Here is a 23,703-nt window from a genome sequence, read left to right as displayed (position 1 = left end):
AAAAAAAAAAAGAATTGGCCTTGCTGTTCCAATACATTCGGAGGGATCTCTTTCTATCTATCTATCTGATATATATATATATATATATATATATATATATATATATATATATATATATATATAGATCTGTCTACATGTCTACCTTGGGATTTGTTTTTCTGAATGTGTCTTTTTATGTCTGTGCTCATTTCAAAATTCCACTATGTACCTGTCTGTTAGTGGCTTCAGCAGATGAGTCTCATTATGCACCTTCTAAATCAAAGTATATCATGTTTAAAAGCCATCTGATTTTTAGCAGTGGACCAAATGTTTGCAGACTCTTTTAAATGCTCAGTAGCTATGGCATTAAAAAGAGCTGTGTCCTGCTGAGCATGTAAATGCTCATTTACACCAGGCCTTCTTATCAGAGTCCAGACCCTACCTAACAACCTTTAGGCCACAGGTGGTATATAATTTGACTGGCCTTCTGTAAGTCACTGTGGTCACACAGGTTGGAATTTGTTGAACTTTCAACTACAGTCAAAAATGACCAAACAGGCATTAATGCAAACAGAAAGCCAACGCTAAAACCAATCCAAGAAATGGATAAATAATCAGTCCACTGGGATCTCAAACACAGGAAGGCCTAGCAAACCATATGAAGTAAACTAACTAAATATAAAAAATAAAGAGTCTGCTGTGGAGGAAATGAGGAGCACATCTGTTTCAGGATCAAATCATTAACGTATTTGCCTACAAATCATTCCTTCATAAATAGGACTGTTAATTATAACAAGAAACAGTGATAATTATGACAAGAAACTAAGTAAAAAGGCTATCATTATTTATGTCATTAGATTACAAATACCACTGATCAGTTCTGAAATATTTGAAATACTTGTTTAGCAAGTGGTAATTTTTTTTGTTTGTTTGCTTGATGTTAAGCACCCTTGGAATGATATAGAATGACAATGTATCTTATTATGCATTTAATTTTCTTTGATTAAATTTTTTATGTTTAGATATAAAAACACTTTTGTGTACCCATTTATTTTCCTGTCATAACAGAGGCATCACTGTCATTTATGACTTAAAAACTTCACATCCTTTAAACTTCCTTGGCTCGTCTATCGAATAGGGAGGATCATGCTGTATATGTACAGTGATTATCAGAGCAACCTTTTCCACCACAGCATCTGGTTGTACACAAACCATAATGGCTCCAGCTTTGAAAATCCCTTCTAGAAAGGAGAGAAATGCCATTCCTCCTTCCAATAAATGAATGATTGAAATTTCTTAACATTTGAACTCCTTATGGCAGAAACTGTGAGGTCATCAGCTGTTTTGCTGGAAGCTCCTTGATCATATGACAGAGGCAGATCACACTAGGTATTGGGCAGCCATCCTCACAAGGACAGCATCTGCCCCTTCCCATCTGCCCACTTATGCCTCCAGGCTTTATTCTTCTCTACAGTGTCACTCCTAAAGGCCACAGCAGTGTTTGCTCATTCGTGCTGAATAACCCATAGCACATTGACAGTGGTTTGAACTTCACCAGATGTCAAAGATATGGCATGGATTATCTGGCAACAATCTGCCAGACTGATTTTAAGACACACAAATAATAACAGAAGCCCTGAACAATTTCAGAAGAGGAAATTACAAATGGGTTATTAATCTTATTCCAAGGCAGTGCAAAAAAATTCAAACAGTGCCATTAGAAAGAAATAAATATATCAAATGAACACTTTCATTAGTATTATTGATAATAGAATGGCAGAAGTTTATCACAAAACAGCACCCTGGGTTTAGAAGAAAATGTTTTTATTCTGTTTTGGCTTTGGAACGGGGTGTCATTTATAAGTGTCTTCACATGATCCAGGTACCAGGTTAAAATTATTTAATTATCATTTGCCATTAAATCCACAGGGAATCAATACTGAAGGGTACTGTCAGCTACAACAAGTTAATTGTTAGGAAGACCTATATCTATTGAGTCATAATCAATACAGAGAAATCAAAGTCTGTTTCAAGTTGTCAAGTAGTTTTTCTTGCTTCCATACTTATAAACAGTGAGACAAAATATTGTTTGTCCATGGTACAAAACATAAACCAAGAGCACAGCACATAGGGCTACATAGAGATTTTGAAATGTTTAACATTGTAAAACAGCACAGTACTATGCAGTAAATACACTGGGCAATGCAGGACATGGGAGATTTTAACTGAACAGCATATGTTATTACATTTGTAATACATTTATTACAGCTGTGTTTTTTGTACCTAAAGACCTAAAAACATATTAGTCTATTCTTTAATTTCACCATCATTACAACTGTCATTGCGTTTTTCACTGAAAAGTCAATGCAGAAAATTAGATGTGTCAAAGTTACAAACCTGTGCAGACACATACTATGGAAAAAAGCTAGGATGATGGCAGGCAACCAAAAAGGTAATTTTGCTTTTGTCTGACTGATGCTATTTTTATTCATCCAAGGCTGCATCTACAGTTGATATACTGTATGTAGAACTGTAGGAATGAATTCCATCCATCTTACAGTCAACACCTTGCTACAGAGAACCTTGAATTTTGGTCATTTTCCCTCTTGTATAACTAGAGGGCAGCAGAGAACATGTGGATTGTTTATGATTGTTTGTGAGACTTCTCTATAAGGTCTTCATTTCATATAAATATTTGCCTACAAGGTAGTCTAGTGCAATTTCTCTTAATTGTTATTATAATTATAACTGGGCTGTGGTGGAATTTTTTTTGATATGTGCTGAGGAAAATATATATTTACAGAATTTGGTAGACACCCTTGTCCAGAGTGACTTACACTTATCTCACTTATACAACTGAGCAGTTGAGGGTCTTGCTCAAGGGCCCAGCAGTGGCAGTTTGGCATGGCTGGGATTTGAGCTCACAACCTTCCGATCTTAACCACTAAACTACCACTGCCCATTGCTTGGATAATGGGCATGAAGGGAATCAACATTATTTCACATAGAAATCGAACTGTCAATACAAGTCACCTCATATGATGTCCCTCACGTGGTATACACCAAAATAACACATTTTATTGGTTTTGAGCTTCAAAAGACACTGGTGACATACTGCCACCAAGTGGACTAATGTGTCTCTGGGCATCCACATAGATCAGGGTTCTCAAGTTTCGGTTGTGCATGACCTCAGCAGAGTTTATATGTTTTTCCTGTTCTATAATGCATGTTTCAGGAGATATTTTGCTGATTAGTTTTTACGGATTCATCCACAACTGTGAGTGTCTAATCTTTTTGTGTGGTGGCTTAGCAGTTTGGTGGCGGTGGCTTTGGGTTACTGATCGGAAGGTCGGGGGTTCAAGCCCCAGCACTGCCAAGCTGCCACTGTTGGGCCCTTGAGCAAGGCCCTTAACCCTCTCTGCTCCAGGAGCAACGTATCATGGCTGACCCTGCACTCTGACCTCAGCTTCCTGACATGCGAAGAAAACAATTTCACTGTATATGTGACCAATAAAGACTCATTATATGAAAATAAGGATCTAAGGCCAGTGAAGACTGGTGGCAAAAATACTTTTAATCACTTTTAAGCAGCAATGACAATACAGTACAAGCACACCAATCCATTACACAGTTATATACAATTGTATTACAGGAAGAATAGCTAAAAGAACTTGAAATCAAAACAGTCACCAAATCATAAATATGGAGAGGAAACATAATCAAGAGTCCACTTACTTAATGCTGCTGTATTTGTATTTGTATTTTTTGTTTGTTTGTTTGTTTGGTTTTTTTGTTGCAGAAAATGAATCTATAAATGTCAATTAAAAACATACAGATGGGTTCTTTGGTCAAATCTAAAAAATATAAATAAATAAAAAGAGTTAGACATGAGTTATACAAATTCCAGTACAGGTGGTTATTATTAAATTAAAGTAAATAGAAGTAAAAAGGTACGGCAGCATATATAGTACACTTAATTGATAGTTGTACCAAAGAGTGGCAACTAAGCATACAATATAAGAGATTAATTAGATTAATTTATCAAGTATGTAGACATTGTTTTACATGGTTGAGTACTTACATCAGCTAAATTTACATGGCTAGTTTAATATTTATTTTAACTAGAACAATGCTGCTAAACTATCTAGTTTCAGTGATGGCATGAACCTAAAAAAAGCATTTAGCATTGCTTAAACCATCCAGGTCTAAACCATGCTTTTTATGCTTTATTAGTCATGCATGAATTCTCTGTTCCTCTTTTTAAAAATAAGAAGTGTTTTTCATGCAGATACTCTTCATCAAAAGACATCTCCTCAGTATCCAAAACATGTGTCATTTCAGATCAAATACTTAGATTTGAGGATAATTTTATGTATTTAAGGGAGGTTTTATTTCATTAAGACAGGTTCCATGGTTTTAAAACTTCATTTATACATGTGTTCAATGTGTACACTATGTAGTTACATAATTTTATCTAATTAAGACAGGTTCCATGGTTTCATGCTGCCAAACCGTAGCTTTGCATCAGTCAACAATGTGTTAAATGTTTATATCATATATCAGTATTCTGGCTTTTTTTTTTTCTTTTGTTGATATATTTTATATGCAGATAGACTGATGTGCTATCAGGGCAGAGATGAGAACAACTTTTCATTTACTGCATTCATTCAAAGATAGATATAAGAAAACAAGTGGATATGAATAATGAGAGTTGATTACTAACACATAACAGGCACCAGCTACTGTGGTTATTATTAGAGTGCCATTGATAAAGAAAGAGTAAAATAACTCAAGAGCTTCATTTGCATTTAATGTTTAATGTAATTTAAATACTTGCTGTGAATTATTTGGCAAATGTGAGAGTTTTACAAAAGACTTTATAATTTAAAGTGGGAATTAAAATGTACACAAGGAGAGAAGTGTTGACCCAGTCCAAAAGGTTAATGAAGGCCATTTCTTCTATCGTGTCACATCACCAGTAAATGTAGAGCTGATCAAGTCGTCAGTGCTTTCATCATCTGAAATAGAGAGGCAGCATGAAATGAAATAGAGAGACATACAACAGATATGTTTGAAGACAAAAACGGTTATGAAAGCAGTCTAACCTTTCATACGTAGATACATGAATAATTCCATGAGTGCATGGAGATATGTTTCATCTGTAACAGATCCTAAAAATGAAGACAACACAGTGCAATAATGTTAAATATTTAAAAAGTCACTCTCAAGCTCTTCAAAGCTTTTGGCTGTCTGCTTGGGGTTCCGCGTAGAACCCTACAACTGAGTGTTTCCCTATCAGAGAGGATTCCAAGTAGAAGCTTTCCAGGAAGCTAAGAATTCACAGCTGAACACTCTTTTTCTAGGAATTTCAAACTATGTTCATAATTACTAGATTTGTAAGCAAGCAATACAGTTTTCTAACAGTTCAATACTAAAGCATATTTCAACTTAAAGAATAATTGCTCACACTGGTATCATATAATTCATAGTTGTCTGATTTCATTACGGAAATGTACATGAAGGACAGGTTCTCACTATATGAAGGTTGATGTGCTGGCAGGATGGAGTCCTCCGTGCTGTCCCGCTTGCCCACACCGGCTCCATGTCGTACAGTAAGAGTCCTGTGTGCATCTGGATGTGGTGATAGTTAAGAAAGTAATAGCCAATGTATTAATATACATATAAAAATGCATTACATATGATGGATTTAATGTAATGCATTACATTAAATATGCATTACAGTCTGTATGATCACTTACAAGGTCCAAGTAGATATCCAGCACTATTCAGTGTCCATCCTCTTTTCTCTAGACCCTGAAAATGTATACACATATAAGCACAAATATATGTAAGCTTTGTGTTTGTAGAATTTATTTACAGTAAAGGTTCTTAATGAAAATAATTAGAGTTAAAAATATACTTTAATGGTCATCCCATGGGTCCTTGACAGTTGAGGGGACAGGACACACAAAGAGACACAAAACAGCATATAGCTCATCTGCATCTGCAGCAGGAAATACAGCAGTGGGTCAGTGAGTTAGAGCTTATTTTCAAACTACAGCTATTTCATTTTAATGAAATTGACCTATTGAAAAATTTTAATTTCAAATATGTTTATAAGTATTATAAGTCTATGCCAAACAAAATTTGTCAGATAAAGTCATCATAAAAAAAATCAATAAATCATCGGTATAAAACAATTTTAATGGTGTGTTTTTTTAGCAACATGCTAAGGTTAATATACAAGATTCCAGTAATGAAGAAGTAATGAGATTTATTGTAAATTCAATGAAAATTCAGGATGTTTTGATAGAAAAGGTAAGTGTCAAAAATTACAGCACTAGTTTTTACTTTGTAAGGTTTACAATATAGATTTTTAAATCTGTTTCTTTTGCTTAGTCTATATTAACTTGCACATCATTATTAATAATCATTAAGCAACTAAATCAAAAGGCAAAAGCAATTTTATGCAATCACAGTGTATAAAATTTGACAGTAAGCTAAAAAAAGAGAAAAAACTATTATTTGTAATATTATAAAAATAAGTGAATAAAAACCATGCTTACCTTTTAAAAGAGAGCTGTACTTCCAGTCGATAAAAATGTCACTGGTAAAATCCTTGATGCAAGACAAGAGAGAGTGAATCTCACCTTTTATTAACTTTTAAATAATGTGTCTAATTTATATCAAGGCAGATAGATCTTGGTAGTACATAAGTAAATGTATTATGAGGTGATGTGATGTGCTTTTGCATGTATGAGTCGGGCAGTGAATGTCTGTCTTTTATATACTCTGGGACATGTACCACATTACCATAATGAAACTCTATTAGTATGGATTTCAGTTATCTTAATTGGTGGCGTTATTACAGAGACCGGGGCATGAGGGTGGATGGGGGAGTGATGTGACAAAATTAATCTCACACACAGAGAAAGGGAGCAGTAAATAGAGGAATAGTGAGAGAGGGCATGATAACTCAGACAAAGGAATACGAAATGAGAGATCTAGCTCACATTTATGATATTGCGAAACTTAAAGAGCTCTAAAAAAATAATAATAATAAAATTATTTTTAATATGATTATAATGTAAAACTTTATGTATTCTGAGATGAAAAACATGTTTGGATAGATTGTGACTAGAATAGAATAATATATAAATGTAATGGGTAAAAATCCACATCTTGTTATCATGTAGAGCAACAACTAAATAAAGCAAGGTTTAATAATATTTTGTAAACACATGAGTATTCACTGTAACAGTTCCACCTGGAACACTCATGCTGTCCCCATGCAGTGCAACTGAAATCCATTTAATTTCATGATGCTGTCCTCTCCCTAATGGCTGTACCTACTGCCCCCTACAATCCATTAGCAAAGGGGCCCTAGAACACTCCACCTAATTACAGGCCACTAATTATACGGCACCGAGCTTCAGCAATTCTGTATAAGGGGCTTCAACACACTGTTCATATGACCTTTTCCATCATCTCTCTCCTCATGGGAGCTTCAATTTTAACCTTTTGTAAGCTCACATTGCATCATTTGTACTTTCCCTGTATATATGTGATTCCCCTGGTGCATAATTATCTATGCACTTCCTTAGAACATTGTCATCATGTGCCAGGCACAAACTGAAATCAAGAGCAGGTAAATGAGAGAAAATAGATCTGGTGTGTCACTCTATAAATGTCAAGAGTGTTTAATTTACTATACCTGACATGGGTGCTGTCCTGTTACTGTTGTGCTCGTGTGTAAAAATGGTTGCATGAGTAAAGCTCCAAAACATCCAAACTGTAACAATTAAAATAAATGATTAATAATGAGTGACGATGTGCATAGTGTAAAACAACTGACATTTTCCCACACTATCAAAAGATGATGTTTGATCAAGTCTGATATGGATGTTTGATGACAAACAATAATTTTCCACATCATGTGCCAGTGATGTTTGGTGACATGTGATGCTGATGTTTGATTTAATTTTTCAATTTTATTTTATTTGTATAGCGCTTTTTACAATAGACATTGTCTCAATGGCAGATGTCTTTGATGTCAGATGTTTTTCTTTTCAATGCATACAATCTGATATTTGACATGGTCCTCCTACAGTCCTTGGGTAGTTACCTAAGACACTGATAAATCTGTAAAGCTCAGACCCATAGGATTATTAACAGAATACTTTCATATACAGTGCCCTCCACTAATGTTAGTACCCTTGGTAAATATGAGCAAAGAAGGTTGTGAAAAATGTTATTGTCTTTATTGTTGAAACTTTTGAAAAATTCACAAAAATACTCTGCTCTCATGGATACCAAACAATTGCAAACATGACACAGGTGTATAAAAAAAATTATTGGCACACATATGAATTCAAGGGGGGAAAATATATTTGAAATATATTCCCATTGATATTTTACATTTTTTTTAGTACACCTGGGTGACTAGGAACAGGAAATTGATCATGACTTCTTGTTTCACAGGGGTATTGTCACAAATTCCCCTCGTGCAAAGTGCTGGAGCATTCAGTGCGCTCTGAAACCCGAAGCACAAACGCAAAGCGGGAGTGCGTGCTTCCGGGTTTTTTCAGTGACATTGACTTTGTTTACTTTTGATACGTGTGTTTTGTTATGGTTTATGTCCTGTCTCTGCCCCTGTGTTGTTATTGGCTGTTTCCCTTATGTACATTATTATTCTCAGCTGTTTTGTGTTTCACCCTGATAACGTTTGGTATTTAAACCCTTTTAATATCTATGTGCATCACGAAGTATTGCGTTTTCCGAATACCAAGCTGGTGTTCTTTGTTTAGTTTTTGATTTCGTTCTCGCCCTCATTATCCGATTATAGTTTAGCCTCGTTCATGCCTGTTTGCCAATCACTTGACCATTTGCCTGTTTTTGACCACGACTCTGATTCACGTTTTGGATTTGTCTGCCTCTCTTTAACAAAACTCTTATCTGCACTTGCATCCGTCCTAACCCTCATTACATGACAAGTATAAATATTAGGTAACACATAGGCCAAATTCCCTTAGTCATTCAAAACAATGGGTAAGACCAAGGAATATAGCTGTGATGTGTGACAAAAGGTTGTTGAGCTTCACAAAATGGGAAGTGGCTATAAGGAAATAGCACAAGCATTGCAAATGCCCATTTCCACCATTTAGGGAAATAATTAAGAAGTTCCACTCACTGGAATTGGACGTGTGTCTATATTGTCTTTATGCACTGTGAAGAGGATAGTTAAAGTGGCCAAAAATCTCCAAGGATCACAGCTGGGGAATTGCAGACGTTAGTTGCGTCTTGGGGTCAGAAAGTCTCCAAAACTACAATCTGAAGTCACCTACATCACCACAAGTTGTTTGGAAGGGTTTCAAGAAAAAAGCCTCTACTCTCAACCAAAATCATACTCAAGAGTCTTCAGTTTGACAGATACTACTGGAACTTTAAATGGGATCGGGTTCTATGGTCAGATGAAACCAAAATAGAGCTTTTTGGCAATAAATACCAGAGGTGGTTTTGGCGCACGCAGAGAGGTATCCATATGGAAAAGTACATCATGCCCACGGTTAAATATGGTGGTGCCTCTTTAATATTTTGGTGCTGTTTTTCTGCCGGAGGACCTGGACATTTTGTTAGGATACATGGCATTATGGACTCTATCAAATATCAACAGATATTAAATGAAAACCTGACTGCCTCTGCCAGAAAGCTTAAAATGGGCCATGGTTGGATCTTCCAGCAGGACAATGATCCAAAACAGACATCAAAATCAACACAAAACTGGTTTACTGACCACAGAATCAAGGTCCTGCCATGGCCATCCTAGTCCCCTGAATTGAAACCCATACAAAAGCTGTGGGGTGAACTGAAGAGGAGAGTCCACCAGTGTGGACCTCAAAATTTGAAGGATCTGGAGAGATTCTGTATGGAGTAATGGTCTCCAGATCTTTTAAATTTGAAATTCTATTAGTAAATTATTTTCCTTACTATTATTACTTACTAGCATACTAATCACTAGTGGTAATCATGTTCTGCAGCGTCATGCACACAACCTGCCCACTCCCACCCACATGAGAGTAAAAAATGCCTGCTCACAGGTTCCAGTTATAACATTTCAGTGAACTTTTAAATTCACATTTAAATACATGCAGACCAAAACAAAATATATCAGAAGAACAACTCCTATAGAACAGCCACAGACATCTGTGTTTTGTTGAGGGTACAAGCACATTGTGCTTTGTAAAGTTGTGGACAGCACTCAAGAATTTACAGACTTGCTAATTTTGTCTGCCGAGTATTTGCATTGAGATTTAGCTGCCCCACACACTCAGAAACACACACCAGTGATTACGATAGGTGAGCCAGTGGCCATTGACACAGATGGCATTTGAACAAAGGGGCATGACATCAGATGGAGTGAGTATTTAAACACTACTAAAGACAGTCTACAATGTGTGCACAAACTAAGCAGAATATGATATATAAAGGTTAGACATTTGTCTGAACTTGCATGATACCCATTGTTTAGTTGAATTTTAAAATAACAGTTTCATTACTGTTACATCATCTTTTAAAAAACAGTTAGAGATGACACCAATCTGATACCCAAGATCAATATTGGGGTGATACCAGCAAAAAAAATGGTGGATCGGAAGTCAAAGAAAAAAAATAATAATAATTTGATTCAATCTTGTAAAAATAAAAAAAATTGGAATTTGATTTGGAAAAGATTGTCTTTGAAACTGAAAATGTTTGTGTGTGTGTGTGTGTGTGTGTGTGTGTGTGTGTGTGTGTGATAACCGTGCATTCATATAGTAATGTATTGATAGTTATTATGAAACATTGTAGGAAAACCATAACACTATCATGGGTAAAAGAAATAAACATAGTTACCATGAAGTACCATAATGAAAACAGGATGCACATAAAAATCAACCTTCCAGCTTTCCATTGTTTCTTTGAAAACGGAAGAGGGTTATGTTTTATTTATGAAACTGAGTGTTCACAAACCAGTCACAGCACAGATGCTTTGCATGCAGCCCAGGACTCCAAAGTCACTCTCCAATGCAGCACTGTATGCAAAGTATCTTCTATACAGTCTTGTACAAGGTTGTCATATTTCACTCTGACACGGTGTTATCTTTTTGAGTGGGAAATATAAATACATGAGGTAAGTTGTAGTTATTTATTACCCACTTTAAGTGCTGTATTTAGTGATATCAATCAATGTCCCAAAGCTTTATCGGTGTATGGATATGATGCCACTGATAATCTTATTGAATGCCAATTTATCAGGTTGATTATCTACTGATTTTGGTTGGCACTGAGAGCGAGAGGGAGAGAGAGAGGGGGAGAGAGAGAGAGAGAGAAACTATTTAATCATCTGTAGAGATTTCAGTGTGTGAAGTGTTTTGTATAATACAGTGGTTTTTGTATGTTTGTTATGCCATATTCATGGTAAAGTTATTTAACCAAGTCTTTGCTGCTGCATGAATAGTTAAAGGTCTGACTGTGAAAGATGATAGGCTCTATTTCTTTCACCTAGGCAGAGTAATGTGAGCTCCAGGTCAGGCACTGCATTTTCTTTTACCTTTGTTTGCAGGCCAAGCATGGGTGTGGGCTGTTTTACAATGCTTCAGCATGAAACCATCAGTAAAATACACAGTAAAATGTAAATGAACATTTCAGAAAATCACCAGACCATGTCATCAGCATATGACTCTGAATCCAACATGCTGTTATTTTAAGGCATTCAGTTTACACATTTTAAAACAAGCAGTCTCCTGAATCATGTTCAGAAAATACTGACTGATTTCTGTTTCCATTTGGATTTGGGAATTAACAGATGTTAACAAATGAACTGCATCGCTTTTGTATGACAACATTTAATTGCAGATATGGCATCTGAGTTATGCATCAGTGTCACCAAGTACTTCCTGTTTGTCTTCAACCTAATCTTTTTTGTAAGTTGTATATGAATTATTACTGTTTATCTTCATGATATAGTTTAAAGCTTAAAACAGACACCATGTCTGAAATGTGATAATAAACATGAACAATGTTTTATATGTGTAATTGTTTTACTGTACATGCATGTTTGTATTTATTATCCTTTGATGTTTCTATGGAAAAAATGCTAAGTATATTTATTGTATATGTCTACAATGTCTGCAAAGACAACTGCAATCTACTTCCTTTAATAAATGTAGAGGTAGTAAAAATTGTAGCATACTACACAAATTTTCCAGAAACATGGATATTTTACAAAGTGCTTTTTATGTTGAAAATTAGTTGGTACTCCAAATAATAATTGGTTTCAACTGTAATTTCATTAATTATTATGTGAAGGTATGGACTATAAATGTTTGTCATCTCATGTATATAATTTGTAATTTCCCTTAATAGTTGTTGGGGATGGTCGTACTGGGGTTGGGAGTCTGGATAATATGTTCAGAGACAACTTTTCACTCACGGTTAAGTGAGTATTAAAATTCTGGCTTTCCAGAATCATCATCATCATCATCATCATCATCATCATCATCTTCATCATCATCATAGTAATAATAATTTAAGTAAAAATGGGTTCATTAGCTAGTCAAATACATACACCCTCTTTTCCTTTCTATTGTCCCTCCTTTCTGTCTCTCCATAATCCTTAAATATGGTTAATTATTCTCTTTAAGAATAATTAGACATAGCCCTGATTACTGTTATTGAACTGTATGATACTTCTTGTTATGGTAACATCAATCTTTAGCATTAACATCTCAGATGTCAGATGTCATAAGATGAAATGTGCATTTTCATAGTACCTAATGTGCATTTTCACAGTATCTGCCCATCCCTACCTATCCCTGTCTCTCTTCCCCTATCTGCTGGTCATCAGTGGCTCTGTCACCTTGTTATTGGGCTTCTTTGGGAGCCTCGGTGCTCTGAAGGAGGTCAAATGCATGCTGGCAACTGTGAGTTTATTAATGATAATTCATCATTTAAAAATATCTATCTTGCTTGATGTTTAAATACAAATTATATGTCAGGCACACATCCTAGAAAGTTAATATTGATGTAAATTTCAATCAATACAATGTGTTAATTTGCTTTGTTGAATTAAAATTCAGTACTAAACTGGCCTGTGTTTTTCTGCAGTATTTCATCCTGCTCACCGTGCTTCTTGCAGCTCAGATAATTGGTACAGTTCTGATCTTCACGCAGAAAAAAGCGGTAAGTCAAGCATGGAGAGAACACACACCCTGTGACATCCTGTCACATTCTTCTTTGCCTGCTTAAGTGGGGGTGGAGTGGAGGGTGAGTGCATTTGCAGTATGTAAATGGCTGGTGCCTTTATTACCCATAAATAATTCACTGCAAGTAATTCTCATGCCAGTTGTACACTTTTGATAACCAAAGGTTAACCAAAAATCCTTTTTCATTTTCTCTCACTAGTTTCAGACTTCTCTGGAAAAATATGTTACTGACATGATTAAGTCATTTGAGATGAACAATTCTACAACTCTAGATTTAAAAAAAGATCTAGATGTCCTTCAAATTGAGGTAAGCCCAAGTTGAGAGGTCATCCACAACAAAGAATCCAACAACAACTAATATCATTGTATATATATGCTGTCATGACTGTAAGTATCTCGCTTCTCTTAAGTAGTCTGCTTGCATATATTCAAGACTCAAACTATCAATGTAACCTGAAGTTTTGTTTACTAAGGCCCAGTGCTGTGGCTGGACAGGACAAAAAGACTTTCATGAGGTCCCATGCTCCTGTTACATGACAAATGGTACAGCTAATCCCACTAATCAAAGCTCAAGCGTCTGCTGTAAATCCATCTCAAATTACACATGTGTGGTGTATGAAAAGGTACAACATAATGTTATAATGTTAGCCTGCTTTTCTGTGATTGTTAACATGCGCAAAGTAAGATTTCTATTCAGAAATTGAAATGAAAGACTAATACTTAATGGTAGCAGGTAAAACTACTGTTGACTGCTGACGGTTGACGGTTGACTGCTGTGTTTGACCTAACAATATTACTTTTAAAAGTCCAGCACTAGACTTGTCATGTGATGAGTCGTCAGGCTTGTGAAAAAATATTATGTATTAAGTCTTTAAATAAGTCTAAATAAGCTGCCTACTAATATGCTGCCCATATGAGTGTGACTAGCAGTGCTTTTTGATCCCATTTGATTTTCTGCCTCTCATTAGAACTGCAGAGAGACTCTTGAAGGTTGGCTTAATAAGCATCTTATGAGCGTTCTTGGAGTGGTGCTTGCTGTAGCTGTTGTAGAGGTGAGAGTTAACTGTCAAATGGAAAGCATCTTCTTTTTTTTTTTTTAACCATGCATTCTTATAAAGCCTTGTCTTTCTCCAGATTCTCAATATGTAACATGATATAGTAGTTACTATAGTTACACAAAACATACTGCACTTTTGCATGGACAGAAAGCATGACAGAATGAGTGCACCTTATTGTTTTATTTTGTGCAGTATTTGCAATTTCCCATGTACTTTGTGTTGTAGTGTCTCCAGTGGGTGTGTCTTGTCACATTCTGTTGTCTTAATTGCACCTGTCATTGTTGCCGACCAAGAAACACATATGGCAGCCATGGTCAACTTTCCAGGTCTCAGCGTGGATGTAATATTGTCAAGTGGAACTTATTCAAATTAATGCAGTAATATCACAGTGGATGATGCTTCATCGAAGCATAACAGAATATCATAACAGAATATTAGAGCAACTGTAAATTTTGTAAACAATATAGTTTCTCCTCTATGAACAGTGTACGGTAATTAATATATTCACCAATCTCTTTATAGCAACTACCGTGGTAAATATCATGTCAATAGTGACATTATAGCAATCAATAACAAGTCACTGTGATACTACAATTTGAGAAAGGTATTTTAATTAGGAAGGGCATAAATTAAATAATTATATTTAACATTATATTATTAATATATATTTATATATAACTTATGCTATAAGTTATACTGAAGAAATATTATTAACATTACTGCATTTCCCAAATCCTAACAGTGAGTTCAATGTGGAGTATTGGCAAGGTACACTGCATATGTTGGCTGTGTAGTGCATTGTGCAATATTTTGTTGATTTTCTTTTTCTTTTTTTTATTTTCTTTTTTTGTTGTTGTTTTTTTTTTTTGCATGTGGTTTTGACTGGGAATTGTTGATAGTACTGCCCTCTATTAATTTTTTTTTCATTTTATTTAAATCTAAAAGAATTCATATCACCTATTCACCCTCTGTCTCAACAGATATGTGGTACCATCCTTTCGATGTGTCTGTATAACCAGGCTACCTTGGATTACTCCGTGCCTATGTACTTTTAAACCAGAGTGGAGCGCAGGAAGAACATCAGCTAAAAGCTTTCTGTATATGCATACTGACAGTTAATTTCTTAACACATCAGTATTGACTTCTGTACATGGCAGCAGTACTTTATTTTCTAACCCAAAATCATTATTGGTTCCTGTACATTTTTTTTTTTTTTTTGTCAGTCTCATATCATTTTTGATGTTAATAAACAATAAATTCAAATAACAGTGTCACGTTATTTATGTTACTGGAACCTGTATGTTTTTCTTGTCAGAAGTTATTGTTTGAAATTCCAGTATTTGACCCAACCCTTATTTCTTTAGGCCTAAATGTGTTATAGAAGTATCTATTGCATGTAATTGTATCTTCCTGTCTTCTATTAAGAAGGAAAAATAGAAGCACCTATATGTATTTCACCAACATAATGAGTCTCTATTTTCACACCTACACAATGGATGACCTCAATCCTGAAGGGACAGCTCTGTTCTTTTTAACAGTTATTCATGATTATTTTGTTGCCCTTTCCTGTTTAGATCATATAAAATGTATTAAACATTTAATATTATCAAAGCAAAAAAAGGTCAACAAAATAATTTTGTATTATTTTGTATTGTACAATTTCAGCTTAGGTTATAGTTAGGTTAGTGAGTCAAATAGGCAACTGGAGAATTTCTCTATGGAATATATTAACTTAGATGGTCCAAAATATAATCATTATTATAATATAATAATTTAAAACATACTAAAACAGCAAGTTTTATTTCCTGAAGCAGAGATTTCTACATGATTTGTAATACAACATGTTAATTTTAATCATGAGCATTACATGAAACTGAGGAAGGACAGATAGGATATGTGATACTCGTGGGTAGGTCGCTAATGTGGGAGATATTTGTGGCACATCAGTTATCAGATGTTGTATATATACAGGTGTGGTCAAAATAACTCTTATCCTTCTGCTTTTCCTGGACAAACTGGACAGAATAGGTTAGAGAAATCTTGCTTTTTCATTTTAAGATATTCTATTTTATATTTCAAACATATCTCAATATGAAAATATGATATATGAAAATATCTCAAACATGCTTATATTTATCACAGCACAATTTTGATCATTTACGGAATTATTATAATGATTTAGATCTTTGGCCAGCATTCATCATTTACTCATTTATTTTTACAGCTGAATAATGGGACCTCTAGTTTCCGTCCTGATTGTGTTTCTTGCTGTTCTCTCTGGTGAGTCTATAGATTTGAATCGTTTTCATGCTTAAGGGTTTAGTTGGATGTTTGTTTTTCTTTTTTGTTGTAAAATAAAATTAAATATAAAAAGCCTTGACCAAAACATAACCGAAATATGAACTATGGATGATTTACATATATATTTACTAATCATTTGAAATTGAAACAGTTGTTTTTAAAAAGAAATATTAAACACTGTGGTCATATCAGTTGCTCAGGGCCTGATGTGTAACTACTGCCAGAGCATTGACATGAACAATCCTTTCTGTGGGCAAACGGAGGAGCTAGAGTGCAGTACCAACCTCACACATTGCATCAGGCTCATACTACATGAACCAGCATGTATGTTTAAACAATAATGATAAAAGTTATATAAAATTTTCAATATCTGAATACAAACAGTAAAAAAACATAAAATATTAAGGAAGCTTAAAAGACAGTCTTTGTATTTTTATTCATATTAATCAGTTTTTACCTTATTTCACATGCTTGTAACATGTTTTAGATGGTGAAGTGCGTCGATGTGCCAGTGCCAAGGAATGTGAGGCAGATGTGCCTCCTGTGGTGGAGAGAGAATGCTGCAATACAGACCTTTGCAACTGAACTTGTTATGGTTGAGACTTAATATGCTCAATTACAATAAATCAGCTAAATCATTCCAGTTGATTATTTATAGCAATATACTCCATGATTTTTAATAAGTGTAATGATACTGAATGATGAATGAAGCAATGATGAAAAAAATAGTGCATGGTAAAATACGGAAAATTACACACTTGTGTCAAAACAAAATAAAGTAATGTTCATGTCTGCAATAGGAGAACAATCACTTTGTCTTGTGTGCTATGTTCTAACAGCTCAACCCAACACACACAAAAAGTGCTTGAGTCAGAAGAAAGACCATGGTCAACACAGCCAAAACTGATTACAGTGTAACACCCTTTATTGCCACACATTTCACAATTCAGTAAAAAGACAGCAAAATTCAACAACGCTATTCAAACGATTTGACACAAAAGTTACACTTGATTGAAAATGTTTAGCAAAACAAAAAGAAAGACATGAATGGAAGAACATACTTGTTCTAAACTTACTAAAACCTACTTTGACAACCATGACTTTCCACATTGTGGGGTCCTTTGGAACAACAGTTACAGAGGTAGTGGCCAATGAAGTAGACACAGAATACACAACTGCTGATAATGACCAGAATAGAAATGGACACCAGAGCATAGATAGACATGCATTTCTCTGCCGTAGACCTTACCAAACAATCCTGTTCTGGACATCCTTTGACAATACTCTTACAGTTGATCACCTTTTCGTTTAGTTTAGGCAAATTCCAATAAAGCAGAACATACACAAACCAAAACTCCACCAAAATCCGTAGCATAACACTGAACAGGTAGAAGAGCACAGCGTTCCTGCTTCCGTGCATGTCTAAAATCATTGCCCCACTTGTGTTATTGCCGGGGTCACTTGCACTTTTCAGCTCGCCCAGAGATTCAAGTTCCACTCCATTCTTCTCTTTAGAGCTCCTCTTCTGGAAAACTGAGTGTACGTGAGCAGTGAAGAGCTCCATGAGCAGGACGGACAGGATGAGGAGGACAAAAATATAGTTCCAAGCCATTACCACAGGCTTGTCAAAGTGTTGGTTGAAGCAGGCTCTAGTGCACACGCTGTCTTTGGTAACGTTGCAGCTGAAGTCCGAGTCCAGTTTAAACCAAGGCATTTCAGCAACAAAAAGTGTCATGAGGCGAATACAGAGAAAGCCAAACCACACGGTGCGACCTTTGTAGGTGGTGGTGGCGTCCACTGCAGTGCGGAGGATGGGGATCAGACCAGTAACAATTGCTGCCATCGTTCTTCAGGTTCAAGTTCTTCTGGCTAATAAAGAAAACAAATACTTGCATACTTGCAAAGGATCAACGTTTATGGAAAAGAAATTGTAATAAACCAATTATTGCTGTATGTATTGTTAAATATATAATAATTGTTAATGATATATTAATTGTTAATTATATAATTTGTATCAGTCTTTTGTTCTAATTCCATACATTACAGCTATGTAGTTTCATGTTTATGTCCATTTTAGGCAATGTGTATTTAATTGTAAAATATACATTTATATTTTAAAAAAGTAATCTATAAACTTACCAAGAGAAAATGTCCGACAAGAACACTTGGACCGTGTTTTGTTTCTGTAATGCTGACAATGCTACTACTTTCAGCCTCTCAGTATATAGAGTGTTGAACTGCTAACATCATCAAAATTTCTGTTACTCACAGTGTTTACCACACTCAATTTAGGTCACGCTTTCTATGAGGTCCTATAAGAAGTAATAATAGTAATGTGTTTTTAACACAAGCAGTAACATTTACAACTTATCAGTAATTTATAAAAGTAATTTAACTTTGTGAACGGCCAAAAAAATATGAATAATCAGAATCTGTTTAAATGAAATGAAGGTTGCTGTGTAACTTTATATAGAATATTCAGAGTACACTGGTATTTAAACAGAAAGGTAACTGCCATGTACAGATAATGGTGTTAACCCAATAAAGACAGAATACAGCTTCATGCACTTGTGTAACACTGACTTGTGTAAAAGACAATAACCTCTTAAACATGTCACCTTGATAAAGACTGACATGAACTTTGAGGTAGGAGCAATGATCAATCACACAAATATACACAGTTTTATGTAATGATGTAATCAAATTAGTTAATTTAATAATTACAGATTACTAATACTAGTGTATTGTAGTGTTGTTTTAACAGTGCTTCCTGGTCAAGTCTTTTCCTTGCTGATGCCAGAGTACAGTATCACTTTTCATACTCTCAGTAAAAAGTTAACTCTACAGCCAAGCTCTTTACTTGGATAAAAATGATCTATGTAGAACCCTGAAACATGGTAACATGGTACAATGACAGGCACAGGTTTTAAAATATTTTAGTGGGTTCCTGTTCTCCCTGGGAGATTGCACTTGGTAGGGATGGCAGTGGCTCTGTGTGTGTGTGTGTGTGGGTGTGTGTGTGTTGTGTCTGTCTGTGGCAGAGGAGGGGAGGGCTGATTGTCACGGTGTTCGTGAACGTAAGCGGCAAAGATGAAAGTCTTGCCGCAGACTTCACAGCAGTGTGGGCCATAGAGAGCAGCTTGTGAAATACTCTGGGGGTTGATTTAATAAAATTGCATAAACTACATAGGCTAGCTAGCTAAGGAAATCACCCATCTATTTTCATCTATCTATCTGCCCCCTACTTCCACAAATCAGACATATTCCAGCAAAAAAAAAAAAAAAAAAAAATTAATAATAATAATAATAATAATAATAATTATAATAATAATGATGATGATGATGATGATGATGATCATGATGATGCATGTTTTTAACCTAGCATAAAATGTGCATGAAGGTGAAATGTGTATAAATTTTATTTACTTTTTATCCAGATTTCCGTAAAGCTGCTTTGTGATAATGTTCACCCTTTAAAAGCACTACACAAATAAAATTGAATTGAACTCTAATTAAATTAATGACATTCATGAGGTCCATTTCTGCTTGTCTGATGGTGCTGGACAATTAAGGAGCAGCAAGTACAAATGAATATCTGGAATAACAGCAACAACAAAACACATGGATAATATTTTAGCATTATCTGAGTTAGCTGAGTACTTTTTGCTGAACACCAGCGCTTTGAACAGTTTGTTTAAAAGACCAAAAGTGCACACTGCAACGGGTAATATTGCTGGCATGCCAGCAGGTTTCTTTACTCAAACTTTACTAGGCATGAATATAGTTCTTAATCTCAAACAGACCCATGTGGAAAATGATTTAATTTCATTCCATTATTATTATGTTAATCATTTATCTGTTAGATATTTCTTTGTTATTATTAGTTAATCCTTCATTATCCTCCATAGTCACAACATGTATGTGGGTAATCAGAAGTCTAGAGTATCTGCTTCTTGTCATTTAGGATTGTTGTGTAAGAAAGCAGAAAGATGTCCTTGAAGGCCTCATTTAAGGCATACAGGGAGGCCTACTCTATTTGGACTGATTTAAGACACCTGTGAAATGAAAAGCTTCAGTCATGGTCATGTCTTGTTATGTATCATGAATAGAATAGGCTTGTGACCCGAGGTTGAGATGAAGTAATTCTCACAAGTAGTTCTCACAGTCCTCGTATTTTTAGATTTTTCACCATATATGTCTCTCCTTTCCTGTTAATCATGTAATCCTTTATGATAATTCATGTTCATGTTTATCATTATTTGACCAATAAACGTGAAGTTCTTTGTTTACCTGTAAACAATCATGAAACACTAGCCCTGTGAACTATACACCGATCAGCCATAACATTAATACCACTGAAAGGTGAAGTGAATATCATTGATTATCTTGTTACAGTGGCACTTGCCAAGGGATGGGATATTTTAGGCAGCAAGTGAACAGTCCGTTCTTGTAGATGATGTGTTGGAAGCAGGAAAAATGGGGAAGCATAAGGATCTGAGTGACTTTGATAAGGGCCTAATAGTGAGGACTAGACAACTTGGTCGGAGCATCTCCAAAACAGCAGGTCTTTTGGGGTGTTCCTACAAACCTACACACCTATACAATATTAGTCAGGTGGCTTTAATGTTATTGTGTATAACTGCATGTAACACTTTGGTCCTTGGAGTTCTTCTCCCCAGCTGTGACAAGAATAAACATACTGTTTTGGAGATAACTGTGTCTCTGGAAGTTTTTTCCACCACACCTACTCACAGTCATTTTATTTGTCAGGTGCACAGAGGCAGTGTACAAATTATACATTGATTTTCGGCAGGTCAGCTTTTTCGGTTTGCCCAGTGTAATGCAAATACATTGTTCAGTGAACCACTGTGCTGTAACACAACACTTAAAATGCTATAATTCATGCAATGTTGTTCAGCTTTAAGTGACAAATAGTGCCATGAATGCCTTAAAAAATTAGTTAGTACTTTCTGAACTACTCCTCAACTTACTTGTCTTTTCTCACCAGTAACAAACTGCCTACTCAGTTCCCTTTCTCTTACTTCTCAGACACCACCAGTGTTAAGAGTGCAAAAAAAGGCCTCTGTTATTTATGTGTGAAATGGTCACTGTATTTGGTTTTTCTATGAAACACCATCTCAGTATGTCAAAATTATATTGAAGTAATCCTAACCATTTCACTGCTCAATGGATGATCAGGAGAGAACCTGCGTGCACATAGCTTACTGTTACTATAGTAAAGGACATAATTTCCATGCACAAGCATACGCACCAGTTAAAATACATGTTGTGAGTAACATATATGGTCTCATTTACATTTTTGTGGTCATAAATTATTTGTTCTTGCTTCATTCACACTCAAGCCTTAAAGTGTCCTCAAGACATGTCAACATCAGCTTAAACATTTCACCATAAACATTTCATTTTGATGGAAATTTATGCTTGAGATACAACTATATTTACAGTGCCCTCCACTAATATTGGCACCCTTGGTAAATATGAGCAAAGAAGGCTGTGAAAAACTATCTTTATTGTTTAACCTTTTGATATTTTGTTTAAAAAATTCATATAAATACTCTGCTCTCATGGATATCAAACAATTGCAAACAAAACACAGGTATATCCAAAAATATCTTTGATAAATATAGATGTGCAACAATTGCATTTATATTTATATTACATTTATTCATTTAGCAGACGCTTTTATCCAAAGCAACTTACAAATGAGGAAATACGAGCAAAGCGATATATAAAGCGGAGAACAAGACAAGCAGTGCTACCATACAAGATTTATAATTGAATTCTAGAGAAGCAAAGTGCACAGAGTAGAGGTGTAAGCACCAGTGTAAGTTGTTTTGTTTTTTTTTAATAATTGGGCAAATTAGAGGTTAGTTAAGTGTTCATGGTAGAGGTGGGTCTTTAGCTGTTTTTTAAAGATTGAGGTAGGAAGTTCATTCCACTACTGAGGGACAGTCAGTTTGAAGGTTCTGGAAAGGGACCTCGTGCCTCATGAGTAGGCAGTACCAGGCAACGATCGTTAACCGATCGCAGGTTGTGTGAGGGAACAGCACTCAATGAACGTGTTGAGGTAGAGGGGTGCTGTTCCAGACATGGTCTGTGAATGAAGGCCTTGAATTTGATGTGGGCAGCTACAGGAATCCAGTGGAGGGAGATGAAGAGGGGTGTGAAATGGGTTCTTTTGGGCTGGTTGATGACGAGACATGCTGCTGCATTTGGAATCATCTGAAGCGGTTTGATGGATCTGTTTGGGAGGCCCGGGAGTAGTGCATTGCAAAAGTCCAGTTTTGACATAACAAAGGCCTGTGTAGCCTGTTTTGCCAAGATAACAGCTCTGGGTCTTCTCCTATAATGCCTAATGAGGTTAAAGAATACATGGCAAGGGATCTGAGACCATTCCTCCATGCAGAGTCTCTCCAGATCCATTCTTAATTTCTTAATTATTGCCCTGATGGGGGAAATGGGCATTTGCAATGCTTGTGCTATTTCCTTATAGCCACTTCCCATTTTGTGAAGCTCAACAACCTTTTGCCGCACATCACAGCTATATTCCTTGGTCTTACCCATTGTTATGAATGACTAAGGGAATTTGGCCTATGTATTAACTCATATTTATACCCCTGTGAAACAGGAAGTCATGGTTGAACAATTTCCTGTTCATAGTCACTCAGGTGTGCTAAAAATGTTTTTAAATATCACTGGGAATATGCTTCAAATATATATTTTCTCATATGAATTCATAGGGGTGCCAATAATTGTTGCACACCTATATTTAACAAAAGGGTTGTTGTTTTTTTACATATATATATACCTGTGTTGTGTTTGCAATTGTTTGATATCCTTGAGAGAAGAGTATTTTTGTGAATTTCTTTAACAAACTACCAAAATGTTAAACAATAAAGACAATTTTTCACAGCCTTCTTTGCTCATATTTACCAAGGGTGCCAATATTAGTGGAGGGCAGTGTAGATGATAACATTTATTTTCCAAGATAAAAGTGTCTTTCAAACACTTACAGTATCTCCATTGCATTTGACTGATTGAGTGCATGATTGCGCTCATAGAAATATTTATATATTTATTTAGAATATTTATTTATACTC

General features: G+C 35.4%; 3 protein-coding genes and 1 long non-coding RNA gene across 9 annotated transcripts; 2 read left to right on the top strand and 2 right to left on the bottom strand.

The window, feature by feature from the left end:
• Positions 1-3,301: 3,301 nt before the first annotated feature.
• Positions 3,302-7,032, bottom strand: gall (galanin-like). The gene is made up of 6 exons (XM_053640180.1): positions 6,546-7,032; positions 5,900-5,983; positions 5,739-5,793; positions 5,515-5,610; positions 5,085-5,150; positions 3,302-4,997 (listed from the first exon to the last, which is right to left on the bottom strand). The coding sequence occupies exons 2-6, from the start codon at positions 5,981-5,983 to the stop codon at positions 4,939-4,941; spliced, it is 360 nt and encodes a 119-aa protein (XP_053496155.1). The 5' UTR covers positions 6,546-7,032; the 3' UTR covers positions 3,302-4,938.
• A 3,994-nt stretch (positions 7,033-11,026) lies between these two features.
• On the top strand, positions 11,027-15,891 carry cd37 (CD37 molecule). 5 transcript variants are annotated; one of them, XM_053640508.1, is made up of 10 exons: positions 11,027-11,149; positions 11,582-11,650; positions 11,875-11,942; positions 12,385-12,457; positions 12,811-12,941; positions 13,126-13,200; positions 13,423-13,530; positions 13,697-13,846; positions 14,192-14,275; positions 15,262-15,891. In XM_053640508.1, exons 2-10 carry the CDS (start codon positions 11,620-11,622, stop codon positions 15,334-15,336), a joined length of 795 nt encoding a protein of 264 aa, XP_053496483.1. In that variant the 5' UTR covers positions 11,027-11,149; positions 11,582-11,619; the 3' UTR covers positions 15,337-15,891. The 5 variants fall into 5 exon arrangements, with proteins under 5 accessions (XP_053496483.1, XP_053496486.1, XP_053496484.1 ...); XM_053640511.1 differs by having other exon boundaries at positions 11,582-11,942; XM_053640509.1 differs by lacking the exon at positions 11,582-11,650 and having other exon boundaries at positions 15,262-15,890.
• A 374-nt stretch (positions 15,892-16,265) lies between these two features.
• LOC128617409 (uncharacterized) lies at positions 16,266-17,390 on the top strand. The gene is made up of 4 exons (XR_008387562.1): positions 16,266-16,309; positions 16,506-16,561; positions 16,775-16,906; positions 17,070-17,390. It is a non-coding gene; the product is annotated as an uncharacterized LOC128617409 (long non-coding RNA).
• Positions 17,391-17,541: 151 nt separating this feature from the next.
• LOC128617408 (gap junction beta-3 protein-like) lies at positions 17,542-18,768 on the bottom strand. Of its 2 annotated transcripts, none has more exons than XM_053640513.1 (2): positions 18,722-18,768; positions 17,542-18,451 (listed from the first exon to the last, which is right to left on the bottom strand). In XM_053640513.1, the coding sequence occupies exon 2, from the start codon at positions 18,423-18,425 to the stop codon at positions 17,658-17,660; it is 768 nt and encodes a 255-aa protein (XP_053496488.1). In that variant the 5' UTR covers positions 18,426-18,451; positions 18,722-18,768; the 3' UTR covers positions 17,542-17,657. The 2 variants fall into 2 exon arrangements, with proteins under 2 accessions (XP_053496488.1, XP_053496489.1); XM_053640514.1 differs by having other exon boundaries at positions 17,542-18,478; positions 18,722-18,763.
• Between the last annotated feature and the right edge of the window lie 4,935 nt (positions 18,769-23,703).

The sequence above is a fragment of the Ictalurus furcatus genome, chromosome 13 (assembly GCF_023375685.1).
Source record: "Ictalurus furcatus strain D&B chromosome 13, Billie_1.0, whole genome shotgun sequence".
NCBI lineage: Eukaryota > Metazoa > Chordata > Actinopteri > Siluriformes > Ictaluridae > Ictalurus > Ictalurus furcatus.
Note: the sequence above shows the minus strand (reverse complement) of the source record. Positions and strands in the feature narration are given on the sequence as shown.